Source organism: Leptopilina boulardi, unplaced genomic scaffold (assembly GCF_019393585.1).
Source record: "Leptopilina boulardi isolate dan_hultmark-lab unplaced genomic scaffold, ZJU_Lbou_2.1 LbouV2_165, whole genome shotgun sequence".
NCBI classification, from domain to species: domain Eukaryota; kingdom Metazoa; phylum Arthropoda; class Insecta; order Hymenoptera; family Figitidae; genus Leptopilina; species Leptopilina boulardi.
The window spans coordinates 1,468,019-1,491,304 of NW_026137713.1; the positions used below are offsets into that span (position 1 = coordinate 1,468,019).

At 28.6% G+C, this 23,286-nt stretch overlaps 1 protein-coding gene across 6 annotated transcripts in view; it reads right to left on the reverse strand.

Annotated features, from left to right (window-relative positions):
- The window catches only part of LOC127277042 (uncharacterized), a 229,790-nt gene that overhangs the window by 41,969 nt on the left and 164,535 nt on the right, over positions 1-23,286 (reverse strand). For all 6 annotated transcript variants that reach the window (XM_051297854.1, XM_051297857.1, XM_051297856.1 and 3 more), the window contains one exon: positions 2,426-2,544. In XM_051297854.1, coding sequence (XP_051153811.1) covers positions 2,426-2,544 — 119 coding nt within the window. The remainder of the gene's footprint in view (positions 1-2,425; positions 2,545-23,286) is intronic.

Here is a 23,286-nt window from a genome sequence, read left to right on the forward strand (position 1 = left end):
AGGCCAAATATAATAAAAAAAAGAGAGAGAAAATTTAAATATTTCACGTTTCTATACAACTTTTGGTACAATTTTAATATTTTCTATACAGTTTCTGTATAGCTGAACTATCCCGAAACTAGCTAGAGATTGTAACATTACGATCCAACAAGTTTCTAGATACTTAAACTATGTGGAAACTATCTATTGTATCTAGATTTTTCTGGAAAGATCAATAAAGTTGTACTATCTAGTTTCTGGATAGTCAACTATATAGAAACTGTTTAGATTATTTAGAAAAAAAGGGAACACATATTAGGTTAAAAAATTGATTACTTCGGGATAATATTACAAGTTTCTGTTCAGTTACAGTATATAGTTGTACTGTTTTCTACAAATTATACTTATACTATTCTGAAACTAGATAAAAATACAATTATACTATCTAGTTTCCATCTCGTTTCTATCTAGTTTTTATTTAGTTTTTATTTAGTTTCTATTTTAATTTCGATTCTAGTTTCTATATAGATCATTTAGAAAGGTCAGTAGAGTTATACTATCTAGTTTCTATCTAGTTTTCATCCAGTTTCTATCTAGTTTCTATATAGATCATTTAGAAAGGTCAGAACAGTTATACTATCTAGTTTCTATCTAGTTTTCATTCAGTTTCTATCTAGTTTCTATATAGATCATTTAGAAAGGTCAGAACAGTTATACTATCTAGTTTCTATTTAGTTTCTATCTAGTTTCCATCCAGTTTCAATCTAGTTTCTATATAGATAATTTAGTAAGGTCAGGACAATTATACTAACTAGTTTCTATATAGATTATTTAGAAAGGTCAGGACATTTATACTATCTAGTTTTTATCTAGTTTCTGTCTAGTTTCAATACAATTATAAATTGATTAAAAATCAAATTAAATTATAAAAATCTTTTGATGATAAATAATAAATTTTAATTTCGAAGGAATATTTTAAATGTTATCGAAAGAAAATTAAGAAAATTGTGCCTTTATACCTGTTTCTGTTTACAAGTAAAGACAATTGTTTATGTTTACATTGTAATACAAAAGGATTGTCATTAAAATCCGAAGAAGATAATATAATTTCAAAGGAAAATTAATTGTATCAATTTGGAAAATTGTCCCTTTATACCTGTTTTTGTTTACATTAAAGTACAAAATATTGCGGTCATTAGAACTCAAACGTCATAAAATCCCAAAAAATAATTTTTAATCAGTTGCAATTTATGTATTGACCTGTTCAGACAAGCTCAAAGTTGAGAGCTTAAATCTTTTAATTTGTGAACGAAAATTTTTTTTTCTTTTTTGTTTCTTGTTAAAAAGTTTAAAAGTTTTTTTTTTTTTCTTTCGGGAGTGTAGGAAATTGTTAAAATCGTGATCGCATAAATTTTTAGAAAAAGTATTTTTTTTTTTTTTTAATTTTAACAAAGTGTTTGGAATTTTTTTTTAATTTTCTGTGTGTTTCTTGCAGATCTTATCGTCCAAAATCATCAGTTGCAGACTAAGGTTAGAGATATGATTTTTCTTATGTATAATAATTGCATGCAATTCTTATGAGCATTAAATATTTAAGAATATTAACATATTACAGCAAAAAAAAAAAAAATTATTTACGAAAAACAAAACGTGGTCCACTCATGACTACATTCCCCTAATTTAGAATTTTTAAATACAATTAGTAAAATAATACACAAATGCAGAGTGACTAAATGTAAAATACATTGGAGAAGAGAAAGGGAGAGAGAGAGGGGGGGGGGTATGAATAACTTGGAAAATTTACATGAAAAACACATTTATACTATCAAGTCCGTGAAAACATAATAATTTTAACAAGTACTTCCTAAAAGGAAACGAGAATTATTTTTGCCATGGCAAATTTCTAGTGAAGTTATAGTGGGACAATTACCTCATTGCAGTAGGGACAAATATATATATATATATATATATATATATATATATATTTGTAGAGTGAAGTGCCTGCCTGGAAACTCATTGCGGTGAACAACGTAAAGGGTACGAAGGCAACAGAAATTCTAATCAGCTAGCTGCAAACTGAAACATCTAACAGAGCTATCAGAGAGAGAGAGAGAGAGAGAGAGAGAGAGAGAGAGAGAGAGAGAGAGAGAAAAGGTGGATGACTGCCTCAAGCCTGAAGCGTCATAACAGGAAATGTTCTCTGCCAGTGAGCTCTTGCATTTGACCCCATTAGATTCTCAGACTCCATTATCTTCCTCGAAACATATTATTCTTATTCTTATATTTTATATAATTATTGCTTCATATTTTTCCCTCTTTTCTATTTATTTTATTCTGCCTAATTTATTTCCCTTTTTATTAATAATTTTTAATATTATTATTATTATTATTATTATTATTATTAATTATTATTAATATTAATTATTATTAATAAAAAAGAACTCACCTTCTTGTACCTGCCACTTCGACTACTTTGCATCGACTTCGACTCCACCAAAATGGCGTCAATGTCCAATAGGAACTACTTGCACTTCTCGCCCAACCTTCTTCTGGAAATAGAAGTACCTGCAATCAAAAAAAAATTTTATTTTTTATTTCATATTCGATTTGTTTTTAAATCTAACTAAAAATAATGGGTAAAAGTTCTTTTAATTCATTATTAGTGCATGGAAAAAAAATTGCCACCTGGAACAGGTGTGTTTGTTTCATTTCGATTATGTTTCATTAAAACAGCGAAATAGTTTTCGTTATTCTGGAGAAACATTTCCCTGTTCCAGGTAAAGATTTTTTTCCATGTGCAAATGTGGGTCAATATTTGGTATTAGTATAGAAAAACTACATTTTCAGTCGGAGAACTTTTATAAGGTTTTCAAATCTTTGTTTCAGTAGTAAAAGTAGATTTCAGTCAGACAGAACTCACGAAAAAAAATTTTCAGTAGTAAAAGAATATTTTAATGTAAACGTTATTATAATTCTTTGATTTTTTTGAAATTAGTAATGAATGATATTTCTAATAAAAGAAAACGTTTAAATTCTTTTGAATTCTATAACAGTAGTAGCAGACAATTATAGTCAGACATTCATTTCAATTCTTAAAATATTGATATTATTAGTTTACAGGTGGACAAAACTTTTTAAATTTCCTTTAATTCTAGTGACTTGACAATTTTTTTTTTTTTTAAATCTTTCTTAGCAGTGGAAAACAGTTTTTAATTCTTTATTTTAATAACAGTAGTAAAAACCAAATTGAGTCAGACAAACCTCATTTTTAAATTCTTACGATTCTCGTCTCAGTAGTAAAGACATATTTAAGTCAGCCAAACATAGTATGTATACACTCAGAGAAATGGTATTATGTGTCTTCGAGCCTACTCATTTATTTGTTTGCAAATATATTTTATTTCATTTAAATAAAAAATTTATTTGAGCCAAAGAAAAATTTATTTATGACAATAAAAATTTTTATTTACGCCAAATAAATAAGGCTCTGAGGCAAATGTACGTTTATTTAATATATATATATATATTTTTTTATTTGGTTCAAATAAAGCATTTTTTCGAGTGTGACAATAGTAAAAAAAAAAAACGCTTTTTGTTTGTTACTATTAAAATAGTAGAAAAATTTATTTTTAGTCAAAAGTAAATTTCTCTTTAAAAAATACTTTCCACTTGCTAATAAAATTGTGCGTAGATAAGAATAAAATGGAATTTATAAAATCGCATTCAATGAGAACAAAAGAGAATTCTTACTGATATAATATCACCACTTGATTTTCTAGAGCAAAAAAAAAGGGGACTATATAGATATGAGAAAAATTGGGTGGGAACGGCCCTCTTTTTCTGATGTGACCGGGAAGAGAAAAAAAAAAGTCGATAGGGAATTCCCCGAGGAATCTTGTGCGAGAGCACAGGCATGCTTTTCGAGGAGAAAAAAAAAAGAAAAATAAAATGCATAAGGTTGCGAAAAGAGAAAAGCTGTCGAGGGGTTTGTTTCTGGTGATGGTAAAGTCAGCGACGCTTGAGTTAGGGTTGTCGAAAACGAATGTCTTGTTCGCCATTCTGTGTCACGAAAAAAAAAAAGAAAGAAAGCTTTTCACCTCTTTCCCTATTTTTGCCTGCGTATTTTTCTTTCCCTTTTTTCTCTCTCTCTCTCTCTCTCGCTCTCTAACATCTACTTTATAATGCCACTCGCAAGAAATCGTTGCATATGTTTTTTTTTATTTTCTTCAAATCATTTTCAAGTGCTGGCAATTTTTTATAATTAAAAATATATTTTTTAATAATTGAAAATTATTTCAATTATAAAAAATATATTTTTTAATAATTAAAAATTATTTTAATTATGAAAAATATATTTTTTAATAATTAAAAATTATTTTAATTATAAAAAAAAATATTTTTTAATAATGAAAAATATAATTTTCATGAGTGCCAAAAAAGAATAAATTTTTTTCTAATTCGTCTTTTAAGTATATCAGTGGTGAATGTCAGTTTATAGTCAGGCAAAATGTGTGCGTGTGTGTATCTGTAATAAAATTGAAATGTATAAAAAGGCGTAAAGGTGCTTTTTTATTATCACTTGAAGTGCACCTCCCTACTACAGTCTTCAATTTACAAAACTTTCGAACGTAAACTGTTCCCCTTAGTTTTAAAAATTTACGATCGATATCAAGTACTCTTTAAATAAAGAACACACACACAAAAAAAAAGAACGATTGAAAATGTGAAAAGTGCCACCGGTTTTTATTATCGAATGCGCGAACCTTTTTGATGTTATTATTTTATTCTCGTATAAAACTCTCTTGTCTGCCAGTAAGACCAGATCGCAGATGAAAATCCTCTCCACACTCAGAAAAAAATTTGTTTGACGCAACCAAATTTTGGTTAAATCAACAAAATAAATATATACAGTTAACCAAACATTTGGTTGCATAAACCAAACGTTTATTTAGCTCAATCAAATTTTTTCTTTGTTCAAAAAATTTATTAAAATAAACCAAACAGTTATTTAGATCAAATAAATATTTATTTGAATTAAACTAAATTTTGTTTAAACTAACCAAAAAATTGGGTAAATATAAAAAAATGGTACATTTCGTTCAAACATATATTTTTTCTGAGTGTTGGTAGCACAAAAATACACGAGGTCTACATCCAGAAAACAGATTTCTTTGAAATAAAGAAATTATTTTTTTAAACATCACTTTTTGAATTAAAGATATTCTTAACCTAAAAAATTTCTTTGATTTAAAGAAATTATTTCTTTACTTGTTTTTCTTTTTTGTTGTCTCGAAGAAAAATTTCTTTGATTTTACGAAATGTTTTATTTGAATCAAAGAAATATTTCTTTGAGGCAACAAAAAAAAAAAAAAAAAGTAAAGAAATAATTTTTTTAAATCAAAGAAATTTTTCTTTGACCCTATAAAAATGAACAAATTTTTTTTTATTTAATTACTAATTTTATGTTAAAAATTTCTAGTTTTTAATTAATTTAGAAATACTGTTTGTTCGAGAAAATTTACTTCTTAATACAGTGAATGGGAATATTTCCAAGAACCATAATTTTCGTTGTCTGACTTGTATTTAGAGTAAAAGGAGAAGGAGGAACCATATAAACTTGTACATGGTTAGGAGAAGTCTCTTGTATATATATATACAAAATTGAAACTTTCTTGTACGTATATTCAATCTATATATATATAGAATTTAAAAAAAGAGTTAAAATTTATATGCGGATATTTCACCGAGTTCTGCAGTGGTGCGCACTTGACTGCAGACCTGCAATATTCGTAATTGCAAGGAAAGTTCTCACAGGATGAAGTGGGTAATCCCCTAATTATTTTCACTTACTGCCTCCGGCTCCTCATTTTAGAATTTAGACTTTGGAGTACAAACACACTACATGTATATACACACATATATATAACTTGCGCATCTTCCAAGGAAATTTTCCCTCCACCTTCATTCTTGTCTTCATATTTCATTTTCCTTTACCCCCACCCTTTTTTTTTCATCAAATTTTCAAGAAAATTGTTTCTTCTCTACATTAAAAATTAGTGAAAATGAAAACAACTTTTTTCAAATTGCATACAATAATTCTTAATTTAAGACGGAAATAAGACTTAATTAAAATGGAAATAAAAATTAGAAGAAGTGAAAGTGAAAATTAAAAATAGTGGGAACGAAAGTGGAAGTGAAAATTGTTTTGAACTCTTAAAAATTTATTTGAAATATTTATTTCATTGTTTTGTATTTTTATTTTACGTGATTATAAATTTCATAATGTATATTGTATTTCAATTTATTTAACTGTCAAAATATGACGTTTAATTACAATTTTTGAATGTTGAAACATTGTGAATAATGAAGTTCATTAATGTCTTAAATTTCAATGTTGACTTCTAAACTAATTATCTGAAAATACACATTGAACGTATAACATTGTTCGTGAATATAATTGAGATAAATTTAATTATAATAGAGGTTGAATTTAGTCTATAAAATAGAAATTCCTTTTTTTTGGGGGGGGGAAGGGGGCAGAGGGATAATTTGAATAGTTTCATAATTATCATTATTTCCCCTTGCAATGATATAGTATTATGTTTCATTCATTATACGATTTTCCAAACCTGTTTTACCTTATTTCACCTTAATCATATTTCCAGCATATCCACTCGATTCAAATTCGCAATTTCATATCCATTTCACTCTCTATCTCTCTCTCTCTCTCTCTCTCTCTCTCTCTCTCTCTCTCTCTCTCTCTTCTGCAAAACCGATATTCACTAGTTTCATTTTTTACCTTTATTTATTTTTGCAATATATGAAAAATTTAAATTTCTTTTAGAAAAAAAATTAAAAGAACCTCTGTAAATTCAATAATAAATTTGTTTTTCAAAATTTGCAAAACACTTTTTTCAAAAAAAAAAAAAGAAAGGTAATTTAAATTTCCAATTTTTATTTTGATTGAACAATGTTGAGCTTGAAAGAATCTTTCAAAATATTTTTAATCATTGAAGAACCAATTTTAAAGTCAAATTTCCAATAAAATAGAAAATGTCTACTCCAAGAGTGAAAGAGTAAATTTTGTCACCCTCGGGGAAATTTCAACGGAATGACATCACTAGATTAAGAAGTTCGGCAAGCAAATTTCATGGAAACACAACTTACGCTTGATCACTATTTGCTTTTGTCTATATATTTATCCGAACAAAATGTGTGTCTCAAATAAAAATAAAAGAAAAAAAAATTCAATTTCCCACAAATAAATAAATAAAAGTTTTCCTTGATTCAAATTTTTTTTTTTTTTTCGTAAAAGTAAAGATTTTAAAAACAAAATTTTTTAATTCAAACAAATTTCATCTTTGATTCAAAAAAGCGATTTCTTTATTTCAAATAAATCACTTTTTTTCTGGGTGTATTGACATTTCGTTGATTAAAGTAATTAATTTAATTTTCTCTTCTTTAATAATAAATTAAGTTTGTCTCTTTCGATTGGATAATAAAAAAAAAAAAAAGTTTAATCTCTTTCCAATCCCGTTTTTGTTATTTTATATATAAAAAAAAGTGTTCATCACGTGGAATTAACGATAGAGGAGTGAATGTGACGAGTGAATGAGAGAGAGAGAGAAAGAGAGAGGGGGGGACGCTAGGAAAAGTTTAAATCCGCTGCGAACTCAATCATTCTGATTAACGTGTCAGTAACGATGTTTCAGTCTTGATTAAGGGGTAAACCCAGCTTCGATGGAATTTGTGTAATGAATGTCGACGTATATAAAGAATTCGATTTGCAACTCTGACAAATTGAGAGACATTGCTAAATTTTGTAATAAAAAAAAAAAAAAATAAATAATAATCATTACGTTAGAAATTGATGATTCACTGTAGTGTTTTAATACCAAACTATAGAAGTTCAGTTGAAATTTGATACGTTTAAATGAACTATGATTAAAAAGAAGAATATTAAACCCAGAAAAAAAGATTTCTTTGACAAAATCAAACGTTTTTTCAAATCAAATAAATATTTATTTAAATCAAACATTATTTTGAAATGACCAAAAAAAAAATGGTGTTAATACAAAAATTATTAGTATATTTGGTTCAAATAAAACTGTTCTATAATAAAAAAAAAAAATAGAAAATTTTTTTGAGAAAAAAAAATTAATATACAAACGTAGAGGGGTGGGGGGGGGTTATAATTGAGTTAATAAAGTTTTGTGCATCTTATGTGAAATTTCAAAGTTGCAATATGACTTTATATAAGAGAGACAGAGAGTACACACACCACGTGGTTTTGATATTATATCGTCGAGTTCATAAAGCGCCTTGGGCAATTTCGCTTCCGGAATTTTAATGAGTAATAATATAATTTCCGGAGAGTATAATTAAGAGAGACACGAGTAAAGGGAAATGAGTGTGGCAAGGAGACTATGATGCTTCGACCATGCGTGAGATCCCACTTCGTCCAATCAATGCCCCTTTTAACTTGATCAAAATGTGACACTTGATTGCATGTTTGTGTAACTGTGTGTGCATTCGCAATACTATACTTTCAAGAAAATTCAATTTGTTTTGTTTTGTTGGATCAAAAAAAAAAAAGTTATCTTAAAAATTGTCTCTTTTTTTTTAAATCAATTTTATACACATAGAAAAAAAAATTTATATTGTGAACGCTTTATGAGAAAAAAGATTTTAAGGCCAGGTCCAAGTGAGGCAGCGCCATCTACATTGAAACTAAAATTTTTGAAAATTTCCAACAGCCTTTTCTTGATAACAAGAAGATAAAATGCTTTTTCCTTTATGGATAATTAATTATTAGCAAGAAATACACCAACTAAAACTTTTTTTGAGTTAAAATACTGAAAAAAAAAAATTTCATATCAGTATATTAAATATGAGCACTTTTTTCACAAAAACTGTAACACTACTTTCTCAGAAATTACAATCAAAAATGCAATTTCCATTTGGAAAATTAATAAACGCTAAAAAATACACCAGCTAAGATTTACCAATCACGAAAATAACAAAAAAAAAAAAAAAAAAAGTTTTTTAACATAACATATTTTACTAATTATGACAGCCGTTTGGCAGGTTATATATATGTCACTAGAAGTTTCGCGATTTTGCCGAAAGGAGGAGATTGGCGCTGTTGCTAACCACCTGAAATACATAATCTACCAAAGGGCTTTCACAATCGGTAAAACAGTGTCTATATGTTAAATATGTAATAAAATTTATTGTTGTTATTTTCGTGATTGGTAAATCTTAGCTGGTGTATTTTTTAGCGTTTATTAATTTTCCAAATGGAAATTGCATTTTTGATTGTAATTTCTGAGAAAGTACTGTTACAGTTTTTGTGAAAAAAGTGCTTATATTTAATTTAGTGATATGAAATTTTTTTTCATTAGTTTAACTTAAAAAAAGTTTTAGTTGGTGTATTTCTTGCCAATAATTAATTATCCATAAAGGAAAAAGCATTTTATCTTCTTGTTATCAAAAAAAGGCTGTTGGAAATTTTCAAAAATTATAGTTTTAAGGCCAAGTCCAAGTCGAGTCAGCTGTTTCTTTGAAGTTTCAATGAAACAGCTGACACGACTTGGACCTGGCCTTAATGTAGATGGCGCTGCCTCACTTGGACCTGGCCTTAAAGGCAAAAAAAATTTTTAGTTTATCTATTTCGATTAAAGTCTCTTTTATTTTCAATCCAAAAATTATAAACATAACCTAAAATTTTTTTACTTCTTAAGTCCCTTTTCTCGTGGATAATCACATACATATTTGTTAGAAGAAATAAAAATTTTGCCATGAAAATTGTAAAAAAAATTAATTTTAGGCATTGTTAATATATTTATTTGGTTTAAATAAATTTTATTTCATTCTGAAATAGAAATTAATGATAAAAATTATATTTTTAAATAAATAATATAGAAAAGAAAAAAAGTTATACATTAGACAAGGGGAAAAAAATGGATCTCTTTTGTGTAAACTATTAATAAGAATTTACGGTTGACAGAGGATTAAATATGTAAGACGATCGGATTACAAAGAGAACGAGAAAGAGAGAGAGAGAGCAATTTGAGAAGTGGAGGGGGAATTTTAGTATCCTGAGTGTCAAATATAGAAAAAAATAACTCAGGGGTTAGATATGAAGAGGGTGAGAGTGGGCCAAAGCAAAACAGCCCCTTGGATCTATCTACTTAGCATTCTGCGAACGAACAGGGTTTGCGGGCAAAGGAGGGAACTTTGAGAATTCACGAGAATAATTTTGCATTCAAACCATCGGACTCGAAACTATAGTATATAGAATGTTACACATTTGGTTTTGCATAGGAACCCTACCATTGTTTCTTTTTTGAAAAAAATAGATTCTATGATAAAAATATCAACTTTTAGTTTAAATTCATACAATAGATATTTAACTCTAAAACTTTTTTTTTCAAAATTCATTTTTATATTCAATTTAACCTCGTAAATTTTTATTAAAAAAATTTATACATACAAATCGTGAAATATAAATAGAAAATTTGTTTTCTTGCATTTTTTTTGTAAATTAAATAAGTGGAATTTTGTAAAAAAAAAATTTTTTTTCCAAACATTGGAAATATATCAACAAAAAAATACTCTTACAGCAGTAAGATTGGAAAATCCTTTGAATTCCAAACAACTTGCAGAGAGAATGTTAGTTGCGAAAGTTTGCAAATTGGAATGCGTTGAATTTTAACAATAAATTCTTCCATTATCAAAAATTTTGACACGAATTTAATTTTGAAATTCCGTAAAAAAAGTTTTTCAAAAAAAAAAAAAAAAAATCCATTTTGTATTAAAATGTTTCAAAACAGAAAAAAAAATTTTTTTAACAAGAAAAAGAAAAGCATTTATTGCAATAAAAGTTAGAGCCATAAAAACACAGTATCTATTGAAATAAATGGTGGAAAGAAATTAGTAGTAGTAGTAGTAGTAGTAGAGGAATTGAAACGAATATTTTGAATTAACTCGCGTACTCTTAATTTTCTTATACGATACTTTGTAAATTTGAAAAAAGCGCCCTTTCACCAAAAAGCTTTCTTTTTTTTTCTTCTTTTTTTCTTTTGGTCCATAAAACGCAGCGAATTACTTTTAGCGAGATGCATTAGCGCACTTTCTCGAGGGATAAAGGTGGAAAATTATTCGAGCGAAGGCTTTTTACACTGAAATAGAAATTTTTTATTAACTTATATATATATATTTCGCATTTCGAGTAATATTTTCAAGCGAAAGAGGTCAGAGAATCTCTGGTGCAATATATAAATTCTGTGGTATAATAAAAAAAAGAGAGGGAACCAAATATAAGAGAAAAAAAAATAGTGGAATGAGAATATGAGAGGAATATATATATATATATATATATTGAACCAATGGACCGAACCAGAAGATTATCGGATTAACCGCGGTATATGCCTATATAGCTGAAACACACACACACACACACTTATAAACAATAGAATTGTGCGGGAGATGCATACAAGTTGTATATGGCAGCGTGTGTATATATGAATAGCACGCGAGCTATCATTCACTATATTTCCCCTTTTCGAAATTTTGGTCCACGCACCAATGATCGCGCGGTTCCGAACCGGATTTTCCTAAATTAAGGCCGGCATGATGGTCGCGCTAAAATAGCTCTCTACTCTCCCCCAAATATATATTGTAGATGGGGGGGGGTCAGTCAAACAATTGTTTCAACCCTTTTCTCATGTCAACCGGCGCGCTATCATCCCTCGGATTCTGTTATATTATTGCTCTACGTATCATTCATCTCGAGAGTCATTTATTTCTCACTCGTCATCATTGCCTCTTTTCCACTATCGCTTTGCTTTTAATTTTTTCACACTATTATTATTATTAATTTTAATTATTTAAATTAATGGCCATTTAACCTTATCGACTGATTTTTCTATTTTACCGACTGTTGCTAAGGTAGAAATCTACTTTGCCGACTGTTGATAAGGTAAAAAGTCCACTTTGCCGACTGTTGATAAGGTAGAAGTCTACTTTGCCGACTGTTGATAAGATAGATATCTACTTTGCTGATTGTTGATAAGGCAGATATCTACTTTACCGACTGTTGATAAGGTAGAAATCTACTTTGCCGACTGTAAGTATTAAGCCAAGACCAGAACCTATCGCAGAATCGGCTTTGTATTTGCTAGTTATAATCTCAGCTATGTATCTGCAGTCGGTAAAATCGATCGATAAAATATTCCTACCAGATTGACTAATTTTTCTATTTTACCAACTGTTGATAAGGTAGAAATCTGCTTTGCCGACTGTAGGTATTTAACCAAAGATGAGAATTTGTCGCAGAAAATTAGGTCAGATAAAAAATTTCTACTAATGATAAAAAATTTTATTTAGTAAAAATGAATTTTGTCACAAAAGATTTTCGATTAAAACTATATAATTATTTTTGGAATTAAGAATTGATTTAGATTTATTGGTTAGGCTGTTATTTGTGGGACAATGTGATTAATTAAAGGGGGATTTCGACAAGTTGCATGATCTTTTAGGGTGAAATATATTCTCTCTCTCTCTCTCTCTCTTTGAGAAATACGTCGATGGCTATTTCTGCCTTGAATGATAATTCGTAGTCCTAAATCTTACAATGATGTGAGGATTATCTTGGTGCTTTTAGTACATATATACGCATGGTTTGCAGGATCCGTTTATCTATATTAAGTCCTATAGTAACTAGCTGTAATGGTTAATCCAGTAATCTGAAGTTAGTTCCACGCATTATGCACTCTCGATCGAAGGGATTCGATTACTCGATTTCATCCTTGATATATATATTTTCTCATAAATTTGGACAATCCAAATTTTATCTCTTAATGTTTCCACATCATAAAATAAATTAATTTACGTTAGAATCGATATTTATTTAATTAATTAATTTTGATTTTTTTATAAGTAATTTTTATTTTCTCGGCTTTTTTTTAAAAAAAAAAGAACAATATTCCAGTTGAATGATATTTTCCTACGGAAATTTTCTCTCTCTCTCTCTGTTACGCGAGTTACTTTTCACTATATAACTGTTTTAGATTTTGAATCAGGAAATTACTTCGGCAACGAGGAAAATGTCAACCACGCGTAAAGTCCAGGACGCGTTTAATATAAACGATTTTATGTCATTTCGCACTTCACTTCTCCCGCAAAATCGAAGATATAATCCCCTGCGGAAAATATATAAATTCTGACTATAAACATTTTTTTTTTTTTTTTTTCAAAGTTTCTCTCCATTGTGGGAAAATTTTCACGAAATTCAAAAAATGATTTGATTTTTTTTTATTTCATCCTTTCAATTTTCACACACACTTACTCGAATTGAATATTGAAAATTTAGAATTTATTAGAAATATTATAGAATTAAAATTTTTTTTTTTTATTCAATTGATTAATAATATTTATAAAAATTATAATAATTATTCAAAAACGTTTTTTATTTAAATTAAAAATTTTGAAACAATCATTTAAATATACAATTCATTAAAGCGGCCATTATGAAAAAAAAACTAAATGCAACAAAATTTCCCTTGATCGTCATTTTTCTTTTTAATTAAACTGCAATTAAATTAAAGTATTGTGTGTGTGTGTGAAAGATGAAAAAAAATTAAAGTGTCAATAATGCATGTACTGCAAAAAGCTTAAATTGAGATTTTAATTTCGAGGCAAAAAATAAAATAATAATTGTTAGTACGAAATGAGTTTTTCCCTTGGTCGAGGACTTGTCAGCGTCATTAATTTGTGAATTGTGCAAAAAAAAAAAATAAAACGAAATTTCACCCCAACAATTAAAGCAACTTTCGAAAATGTTTTTCTTTTTCTAATTACAATGCAATTAATAATCACTTTTCGTATATGCAAAAATATTATATATTTAAGAGTTTAAAAAAAACGACGTTAAAATAACCGTGAAAAATTCCTAATTAACGTAATTGCAAACTGATTGTATGGCACTAAAAATAAAACAATTTTTATTTACTAAATAAATGAAATATTTATAATTATAAATTAAAAATTATGAATTTTTGAAGAAAAAAAAATGCGCTCACTGATGGCAAAATAGTGAGAGAGTGAAAATAAAAAAAAAAAAAACAAGTGGAAAAATACGATCAATTTAACGCACACATGAAATGCAGTAATTTCACTCGAAATATAAAGGGTGTTCAAAGTTCTGGCAAAAGATAATGATAAGAGGAAGAGTATAGGTGGAGGTGGAATTTTTTTTTTTTTTTTTTTTTGAAGTGCGGTGAAGGGCTTTAAACAAAAGAGGGTCGTTAGAAACAAGTGGCGTCGATTAAAAACGCCGACAACACTCGGTCGCGATGCATCGACAAACACGCTTTACCTCTTTTCTTTTTTAACTTCGTCTTTTATTTTACTACTTTTTTTTTGTTTTTTAATAAACATACGCTCTCTCTCACTAGCCAACATGCTTTTACGAGCATATATACGCATTTATAAGTTATCGCGAGTTCATTTCGATTCCTCCCTTCGTATACGTGTATATAATTCCCTCTATACTGTAATAAAAATAGTTTTCTCCACTGATTGTAATAGTTAAAAAAAAAATTGCTACGAATTCAAAAACACTCTCCACGAGAGGAAGAGAAAAAAAAGTAACACGAAAATTCGTTAACGAGAGAAAAAAAAATACGAGCGTGCTTTCGTTATTATTTTAAGTGAAAAACATTCATTTTACTCTCAAAATAAATTTTTTTAATCTAGGGAATTAATCGAAAATAGCAAGCAGTAAATGCTTTTAAAAAAATTGAAAAGATATTTTTTCTATTTACTTTCATCTCACTTTCATCTATCTATTATTATTATCTATTATTTTATCGAACAAGTGTCATTTAACCGAACTGTTATTTACCCGAATTATTATTTAGCCAAACTGTCACTGATTCGAATTATCATTTAGCAGAAACTGTAATTTAACCAAATTATCATTTAGCCAAACTATCATTTACCCGAATTATTATTTAGCTTAACTGTCATTTACCCGAATTATCAGTTAGCCAAACTATCGTTTACCCAAATTATCGTTTACCCAAATTATTATTTAGCTCAACTATCATTTACCCGAATTATCATTAGGCAAACTATCATTTAACCCAATTATTATTTAGCTTAATTTACCCGAATTATCATTTAGCCAAACTATCATTTAACCGAATTATTATTTAGCTTAATTGTCATTTACCCGAATTATCATTTATCCAAACTATCGTTTACCCAAATTATCGTTTACCCAAATTATTATTTAGCTTAATTATCACTTACCCAAATTATCATTTAGCCAAACTATCATTTACCCGAATTATCATTTATCCAAACTGTCACTGATCCGAATTATCATTTAGCAAAAACTGTAATTTAACCTAACTGTCAATTACCCGAATTATTATTTAGCCAAACTATCGTTTATCCAAATTATTATTTAGCTTAATTATAATTTACTCGAATTATCATTTAGCCAAACTATCATTTAACCGAATTATCAATTTGCTTAACTGTCATTTACCCGAATTATCATTCAGCCAAACTGTCACTTAAGCAATTTGTCTAAATGATAATTCGGGTAAATGACAGTTTGGCTAAACGATAATTCGGTTAAATGACAGTTTGGCTAAATGATAATTTGGTTAAATGACAATTTGGGTAAATGATAATTCGTTAAATGATAATTTAGTTAAATAACAATTATTAATAATTTATTAATTGTTCATAATAATAATAATAATAATAATATTTTAGGAAAAATTTGCCTACTCTCTTGGAATTTAGTGCATTTCAATTTCCATATTGTTTTACAATAAGGCACATAAAATACCGTCTACAGATTAATGTCCCATGAGTGCACGTATAATGAGCGCACTGCTTTTAAGTTTCGTATATAGCTCTCGCGACTAATCGTCGTGGAATCTAATTAACGCGAGAGGTACCATCGAAGAATCTAATTAGCAGAATATCCTTATCGATCGCACCCGGATCTGGTTATGTTCATTCTCTCTCTTTCTGCCCCCCCTCTCTCTCTCTCTGGTTTGAATTCTCGGTGGAAGATTCTCACTTTTCTGTTTCCCCTTTCCCCTGATAATGCCCGGGTAATTCGTCGGATGTAAATGAATTCTTGCTAAAGAGCAGGAGAATTGGTATTAACGCAATGAACAAGTTAAGAGAGAGAGAGAAAGAGAATTGGGGTGAAAGAAGAAAGAGTCAAGGGGGGAGGAAGTGAAAGAGAGTAACGGTTCCGGGTCAAGTCAGGGTGAGAAGAGGCAATTTCTCAAAGAGCGAATGGAAAATATCGGGAAAATTCAAGAAAGCGAGAGAGAGAGAGAGAGAGAGAGAGAGAGAGAGAGAGAAATTTGTAAAAAAAAATGCTGAACTTTTGAATAATCTCCATTTTACAAAAAACAATTGAAACGACAGGAAAAATATTTTCCAACTGAATGATTTTATTTCGTTTCTGTGAATTTACATTCGTGGAAACAAAACGCAGTTATCGATATAGAACAATATGTTTTTTAACGTTGAAATTCTTTTTTTTCCTAATGCATTGTTTATATGATGAAAATATTAAAAAAAAAAAAAAAATGAAGCTGCAAATTAAACAAAGGAAGCGCAAAAAATCAATTTATACGAATATCCCGGAGGCAATGAGGTCAGAGAGATGTGATAAATACGTTCTGAAAGAAGCGGAGAGAATTCGTTTTAGCCCACTGACCAAACTGGGTTTCTCTTCATATTGGAAATTTAGTTCCAAGCCAGAGGTTATTTTTCTCGGGTTTATTTTTCCAAAAGCAATTGCCTAGAAAAATCGTTTTGACATATAAGTCATGTTGAATCTTTTCACTCGGCCATATTATAGTTTACTATATACAATTTATATAATAGATATATTTTATGAAATTTCAAAAATTAAACCCAAAAAGTAGTTCAACAAAAATAAATTGTATAATTATATTCGGAAAAATAATTAAAACTAATTTAATCAGTAGTACGAGTCAGTGAAATCAGTTTCAGTAGTACAAGTCAATTATTGTATTCAGTAGTACGAAACATCAAAATATATTTATTGATTTAAACTACTGAACACAATTTTGCTGACTCGTACTACTGAAAGAAAATTCACTGACTTGTACTACTGCAAAAAATCATTGACTTGTACTACTGAAAAAACTCATTGACTTGTACTATTGAAAAAACTCATTGACTTGTATTACTGTAAATGATTTCGTTGATTTTTACTACTGAAAAAAATTCATTGACTTGTACTACTGAAAACAATTCTGCTGACTTGTACTACTGAAAATAATTCAGTAATACAAGTCGGTGAATTTATTTTAAGTAGTACGAGTCAATTATTTTCAGTGAAATAAGTAAACGAAATTACTTTAAAGTAGTACAAGTCAATGATTTTCAGTAGTACGATTTAACAAATTCAGTTTTAGTAATACGAGTCAATGAAATTTTATTTTCAGTAGTGCGAATCAAGAAAATAAATTTCAGTAGTACAAGTCAATGAAATATAAAATATTAATTTCATGAAAAATAAATAAAATTTAACAAATTTTTGTCCATAATAATATGTAAAAGGGAAAATTCCAAATTGAATAACAAAAAGAATTTTTATATTTCTTTTTCCATTCTATTCAAATTTTTGCAATCATATAATGAATATTAATTTCTTGAATAATTATGTTAATGTATGTCAATATTTTATTAAGTACGTATTATATTGTTCTCGCGCTAATTTCCATAGTAATTAGTGAAATGAATCTATCAATATTTATATTAGAATAACGTACATTTTAATTTATTCCGATTGTTAGGGTGAAATATATAATGAAAATTCAAAAGCTAGAAAACTCATTTACCTTTTGCATTATAAGGAAGATAAATCAATGACCAAAAAACAAAGAAGTTTTCTATTTTAAAGTTCTAGAGTGAGAGAGAGAGAGAGATAGGGCGCACGCGGCCATTAAATATAAGCAGCTGTTTCGCGTTCCAACACGTGACCCCATTTATACGGCACATGGATAATCCGTCATACCTAATTAGATTTCCGCTGCACTATATTGCAGGTGTAAAGCCCTTGCCCCCCATAACCCCCGACCTCTGTTAAAGTATTGTTGGCCGTAAGCCATGGTACGTTGAATTCCCAAGATTTCTTAAATTAACAAGGTGCTCAGAGAGAGTAATGAATTTTCCTCGAGGTTTATCCTTTATGTACTTTTACTATGTTATAGTGCTTAAAAGCTTCCAACAAAACACGTACTCATAACAAATTTTTGCTTTTCATTTAATATAAAATATATTTCTATTTTGTTTTTTTTTTCACAACTTGATGATTAATAAACAATCGGGGAAGTTGTATTTTTATTTCTTTCTTTAATTTTTAGTAGTACGAGTCAATGAATAGTTGTTTTAAGTAGTACAAGTCAATTATTTCCAGTAGTACAATTCAACAGAATTAGCTTCAGTAGTTACGTGTCAATTATTTTCAGTAGTACAAGTCAATGAAGTAAGTTTCAGTAGCAGAAGGTAATAAAATGATTTTTAGTAGTACAAGTCAATGAAATTATTTTCAATAATACTTCAATTCGTTGAAATAGAAAATCTACCATATAAAAATTTAATATAAAATAATAATAACAATATAAATGCTCGCGGTGACTAACAGAAATATTATAAAAAAAATTGTCATTATTTTCATTTCATATATATATATATATATATAAGTAGAGGGTTTTGCCAATATTTTATGCACGAGTATCATCATGTGAAGGGGCGGCGGAGCGTGAAAAGCGCCCCGAGGCTAAGTGTTTCGAACGCTCTTTTTATGCACCATGATCAAGGCTTTATTTTATTTAATTGAAAGGTTACATATGCTAACAACCGCATAAATTTATGACACGCTCACAATAAAACATTTCTTTTTTTTTTTCATCGTAAAAAAATGAAACACATGCATTTAAAAATAATATGAGAAAAAAATACAGAAAAAAATATGAACTAATAATTTTTTTTTATGAAAATCAAGTTTTTTTGTTCCAAAAACTTAATTTCCACAAATTGGAACAAAAGTGTTTAAAATTATACTTAATATAAAATAATAATTAATTATAACAATTAACATTTTAATATAATTTTACAGTGACGAGTTAATTATCCCGAAAATGGAGTATTAATAATTTCATATTGTGCAAGCATTTTGCAAAGATATAATTAATCATACAATATAATAAGTATTTAAGCCCGAATTATAAGCATCCAACTATATATAGGTCTTTAACTTGACATGCGTTCTTAGCAACAGATTGACGTTAACCAAAAAGCAAATTGTTCGATAATGGCTTGCTAATCTCCACTGCATATATTCATGCAATGGGAACTTGGCGAAATTGTCCCTAACTTTATGAGAATAGAGGAGAAATGTCGTCTTCTCCTCGCAAGTTTCAATTCATATGTATGAATGTCACGTGTTCTGTAATATTCATAAATGATATTCTCCATAATAAATGCAATTTCAAATGTTAATCGCTATAAATTATTGCTACCAAAATTTAACTAAAACTTTACGCACAATTAATAATTAAATGTGGATACTGATAACAAATTTTCACACGAGAAAAAAAAATTACAACAAATAATTAAAAATCAAATAGGAGTTTTGAATTTTTAGACTGGCAGTTTAAAATTGTTAGTATTTTTAATTACGGGTACTTTTAATTACGAGTAGATTCAAAATCATGAGAATTAATAGTAATATTAATTGCTTATTCTTTAAATCATTAATTAATTAATTCATTAATGAGTACTCCTTTCTGACTCATGAATTATTCATAACTCATTTTGTAACTCAACTATAATAAATTCGTGACTCAACCATGTAAAGTTCGTGCGTTTTTCATCAGGATTCGTGACTTTCATAAGGAATTCCTAACTCATTTCGTGACTTAATCATAATAAATTCGTGATTTAATTCGTGACTTAATTCGTGACTCTACCATGAGGAATTCGTGACTTAATTCGTGACTTAACCATGAAGAATTCGTGACTTCATTCGTGACTTTTTTTATAAGGAATTCGTGACTTAATTCGTGACTCTACCATGAGGAATTCGTGACTCTTTTGTAAGGAATTCGTAACTCTACCATGAGGAATTCGTGACTCTACCATGAGGAATTGGTGACTCTTTCATAAGGGATTCGTGACTCAAATCGTGACTCTACCATGAGGAATTCGTGACTTCATTCGTGACTTCACCATGAAGAATTCGTGACTTCATTCGTGACTTTTTATAAGGAATTCTTGACTTAATTCGTGACTCTACCATGAGGAATTCGTGACTTAATTCGTGACTCTTTTGTAAGGAATTCGTGACTTAATTCGTGACTTTTTTGTAAGGAATTCGTGACATAATTCGTGACTCTACCATGAGGAATTCGTGACACCATTCGTGACTTTTTCATAAGGGATTCGTGACCTACTTCGTGACTCTGCCACAAGGAATTCGTGACTTTTTTTATAAGAAATTCGTGACTTTACCATGAGGAATTCGTGACTTAATTCGTGACTCTTTTGTAAGGAATTCGTGACTTAATTCGTGACTTTTTTTTGTAAGGAATTCGTGACTCTACCATGAGGAATTCGTGACTCTTTTGTAAGGAATTCGTGACTTAATTCGTGACTTTTTTGTAAGGAATTCGTGACTTAATTCGTGACTCTACCATGAGGAATTCGTGACTCCATTCGTGACTTTTTCATAAGGGATTCGTGACCTACTTCGTGACTCTACCATAAGGGATTCGTGACTTAATTCGTGACTTTTTTATAAGGAATTCGTGACTTAATTCGTGACTCTACCATGAGGAATTCGTGACTCAATTCGTGACTCTGCCACGAGGAATTCGTGACTCAATTCGTGACTCTTTCATAAGGGATTCGTGACTCAATTCGTGACTCTTTTATAAGGAATTCGTGACTCAATTCGTGACTTTTTTCATAAGGGATTCGTGACTTAATTCGTGACTTAATTCGTGACTCTACCACGAGGAATTCGTGACTCAATTCGTGACTCTTTTATAAGGGATTCGTTACTCAATTCGTGACTCTTTCATAAGGGATTCGTGACTCAATTCGTGACTTTTTTTTTATAAGGAATTCGTGACTCTTTCATAAGGGAATTCGTGACTCAAATCGTGACTTTTATATAAGGAATTCGTGACTTTTTTCATAAGGGATTCGTGACTTAATTCGTGACTCTACCATGAGGAATTCGTGACTCATTTCGTGACTTTTTGTAAGGAATTCGTGACTCAACAATGAGGAATACTTGACTGTTTTATAAGAATCGTGACTCAGCAATGTGGAATTTATGACCGAATTCGTTACTCAACAATAAGGAATTTGTGAATCAATTCGTGATTCTGCAAGGTGGAATTTGTGACTTATCCAAGTACAAATCGTGAATCATTGTCGTTACTCTGCCATGTAGAATTGAATTTTTTTCGACACGACACATTTATACAGAATTATCATCGTGTCGTGTCGACTCATGATACGTTACGACTAGTAATTTCTAAACGTAACAGTTCCTGATATGTATAGTGAATGTCGTTAGTGACAATACGTCGTTGCATCAATTCATGACCCAGAAACCACAACGAGAGTGCATTTCTGTCTCAGATTACTGGGTGCGAATCACGGTAAGTGCGATATTGTATGTCCATCCCCTTAGTCATCATCGATCACAAACTTCCTTATGGTAGAGAGCTCTTGCTAAAATTTCTGTTACAATATATGTAACAATTGATGTGACCGTTAATGGATATAAAATAACACAATTATTTATCTAATCATAATTAATTGGATATTATTTTCTTTTCACTAAAACATTATGAAGAATGTGGTATATATATAATCAATTTTAAATAATATAGATTATTATATTCAGCAGTCAGAGTTAATGTTTGGTCAGACTATATATATATATTTCGTATTTTCGAATCGTTTAACAATTAATGTATCGTTTTTCAAATCACTTGAATAAACGACGTGATGGGTTTGACTTTTAGTAAATTGAAAATCAATTTGAAATTAATAAATGAGGACAAATGTTATCGCAATTTCATTTCAATTGTTTTTCAGAGAGATGATAATATCAATTGAATTCAGTTGCAACGATATATGATCAAACAAATGGCCTTTGATAAAGTTTTCAAAATAATTCGTTCACTCGTTTCGAAAAGAAATTTTATTTAAATATAATGTTAATTAATATATGTTTATATTTAAAAGAACATATGAAACAGATATACAAGTAAACCGAATCAATATTTCATCAGACAAAATGAATAAATATTTATTATTATTATTATTATTATTATTATTATTATTATTATTATTATTATTATTATTATTAAATTATGAACATTTCTTTAAAATATCCTAAAAGAAGATATTAATTCATTAAAACTACTTTTTCAAATGCTTTAAGTGTAACAGTAAAAAAGACTTGTTACTTATTCAGTTAATTCTGCTGAAAATAGTTTTTTTTATCTGATAAAGTTGAAAATCTATTAAAATATACCCACAATAAAATTTAATAATCTCTATTTTCAATTCTCAGAATAAAATATTGCCATCAGCGCAAATTATTTAAAAATAAAGTGAAACTGATTTCATCATCGTAAAATTGATATATTCAGAGAGACTATTAATGTAATAAAAATTAAACGTTTGATCTTTAAAATTTATAAACATCTCTGATATTGATTGCATTAATATGTCGAATATAAATTTTTACCTTATAAAACGTCTCATATCTGATAAAATGAAAATTTTATATAACATTTATTCAGTATATTACATAATCAATATATAAAGAGTTCAATTAATTAATTAATTAATCAATCAATTAATAACAAATTTTTATTTATATTTTATAAATATGCTGTGGTACGAGTCAGTGAAATAGGTTACAGTAGGATCAGTCAATGAGATTATTTCTACTGGTACAAGTCAATGTAATTACTTTCTGTTTTTCAGTAGTACGAGTAAATGAACTTTTTTCAGTAGTACAAGTCAATGAATTTTTTTAAAAGTACTAGTCAAGGAAATTTTTTTCAGTAGTACAAGATAATTATTTTCAGTGGTACGAGTCGAGAAATTTAATTTTTATTCACACTACAGAATAGTATAATTTTACAGTAGTACAAGTCAACGGAGTAATTTACAGTAGTACAAGTCAATGAATTTCTTTCCATT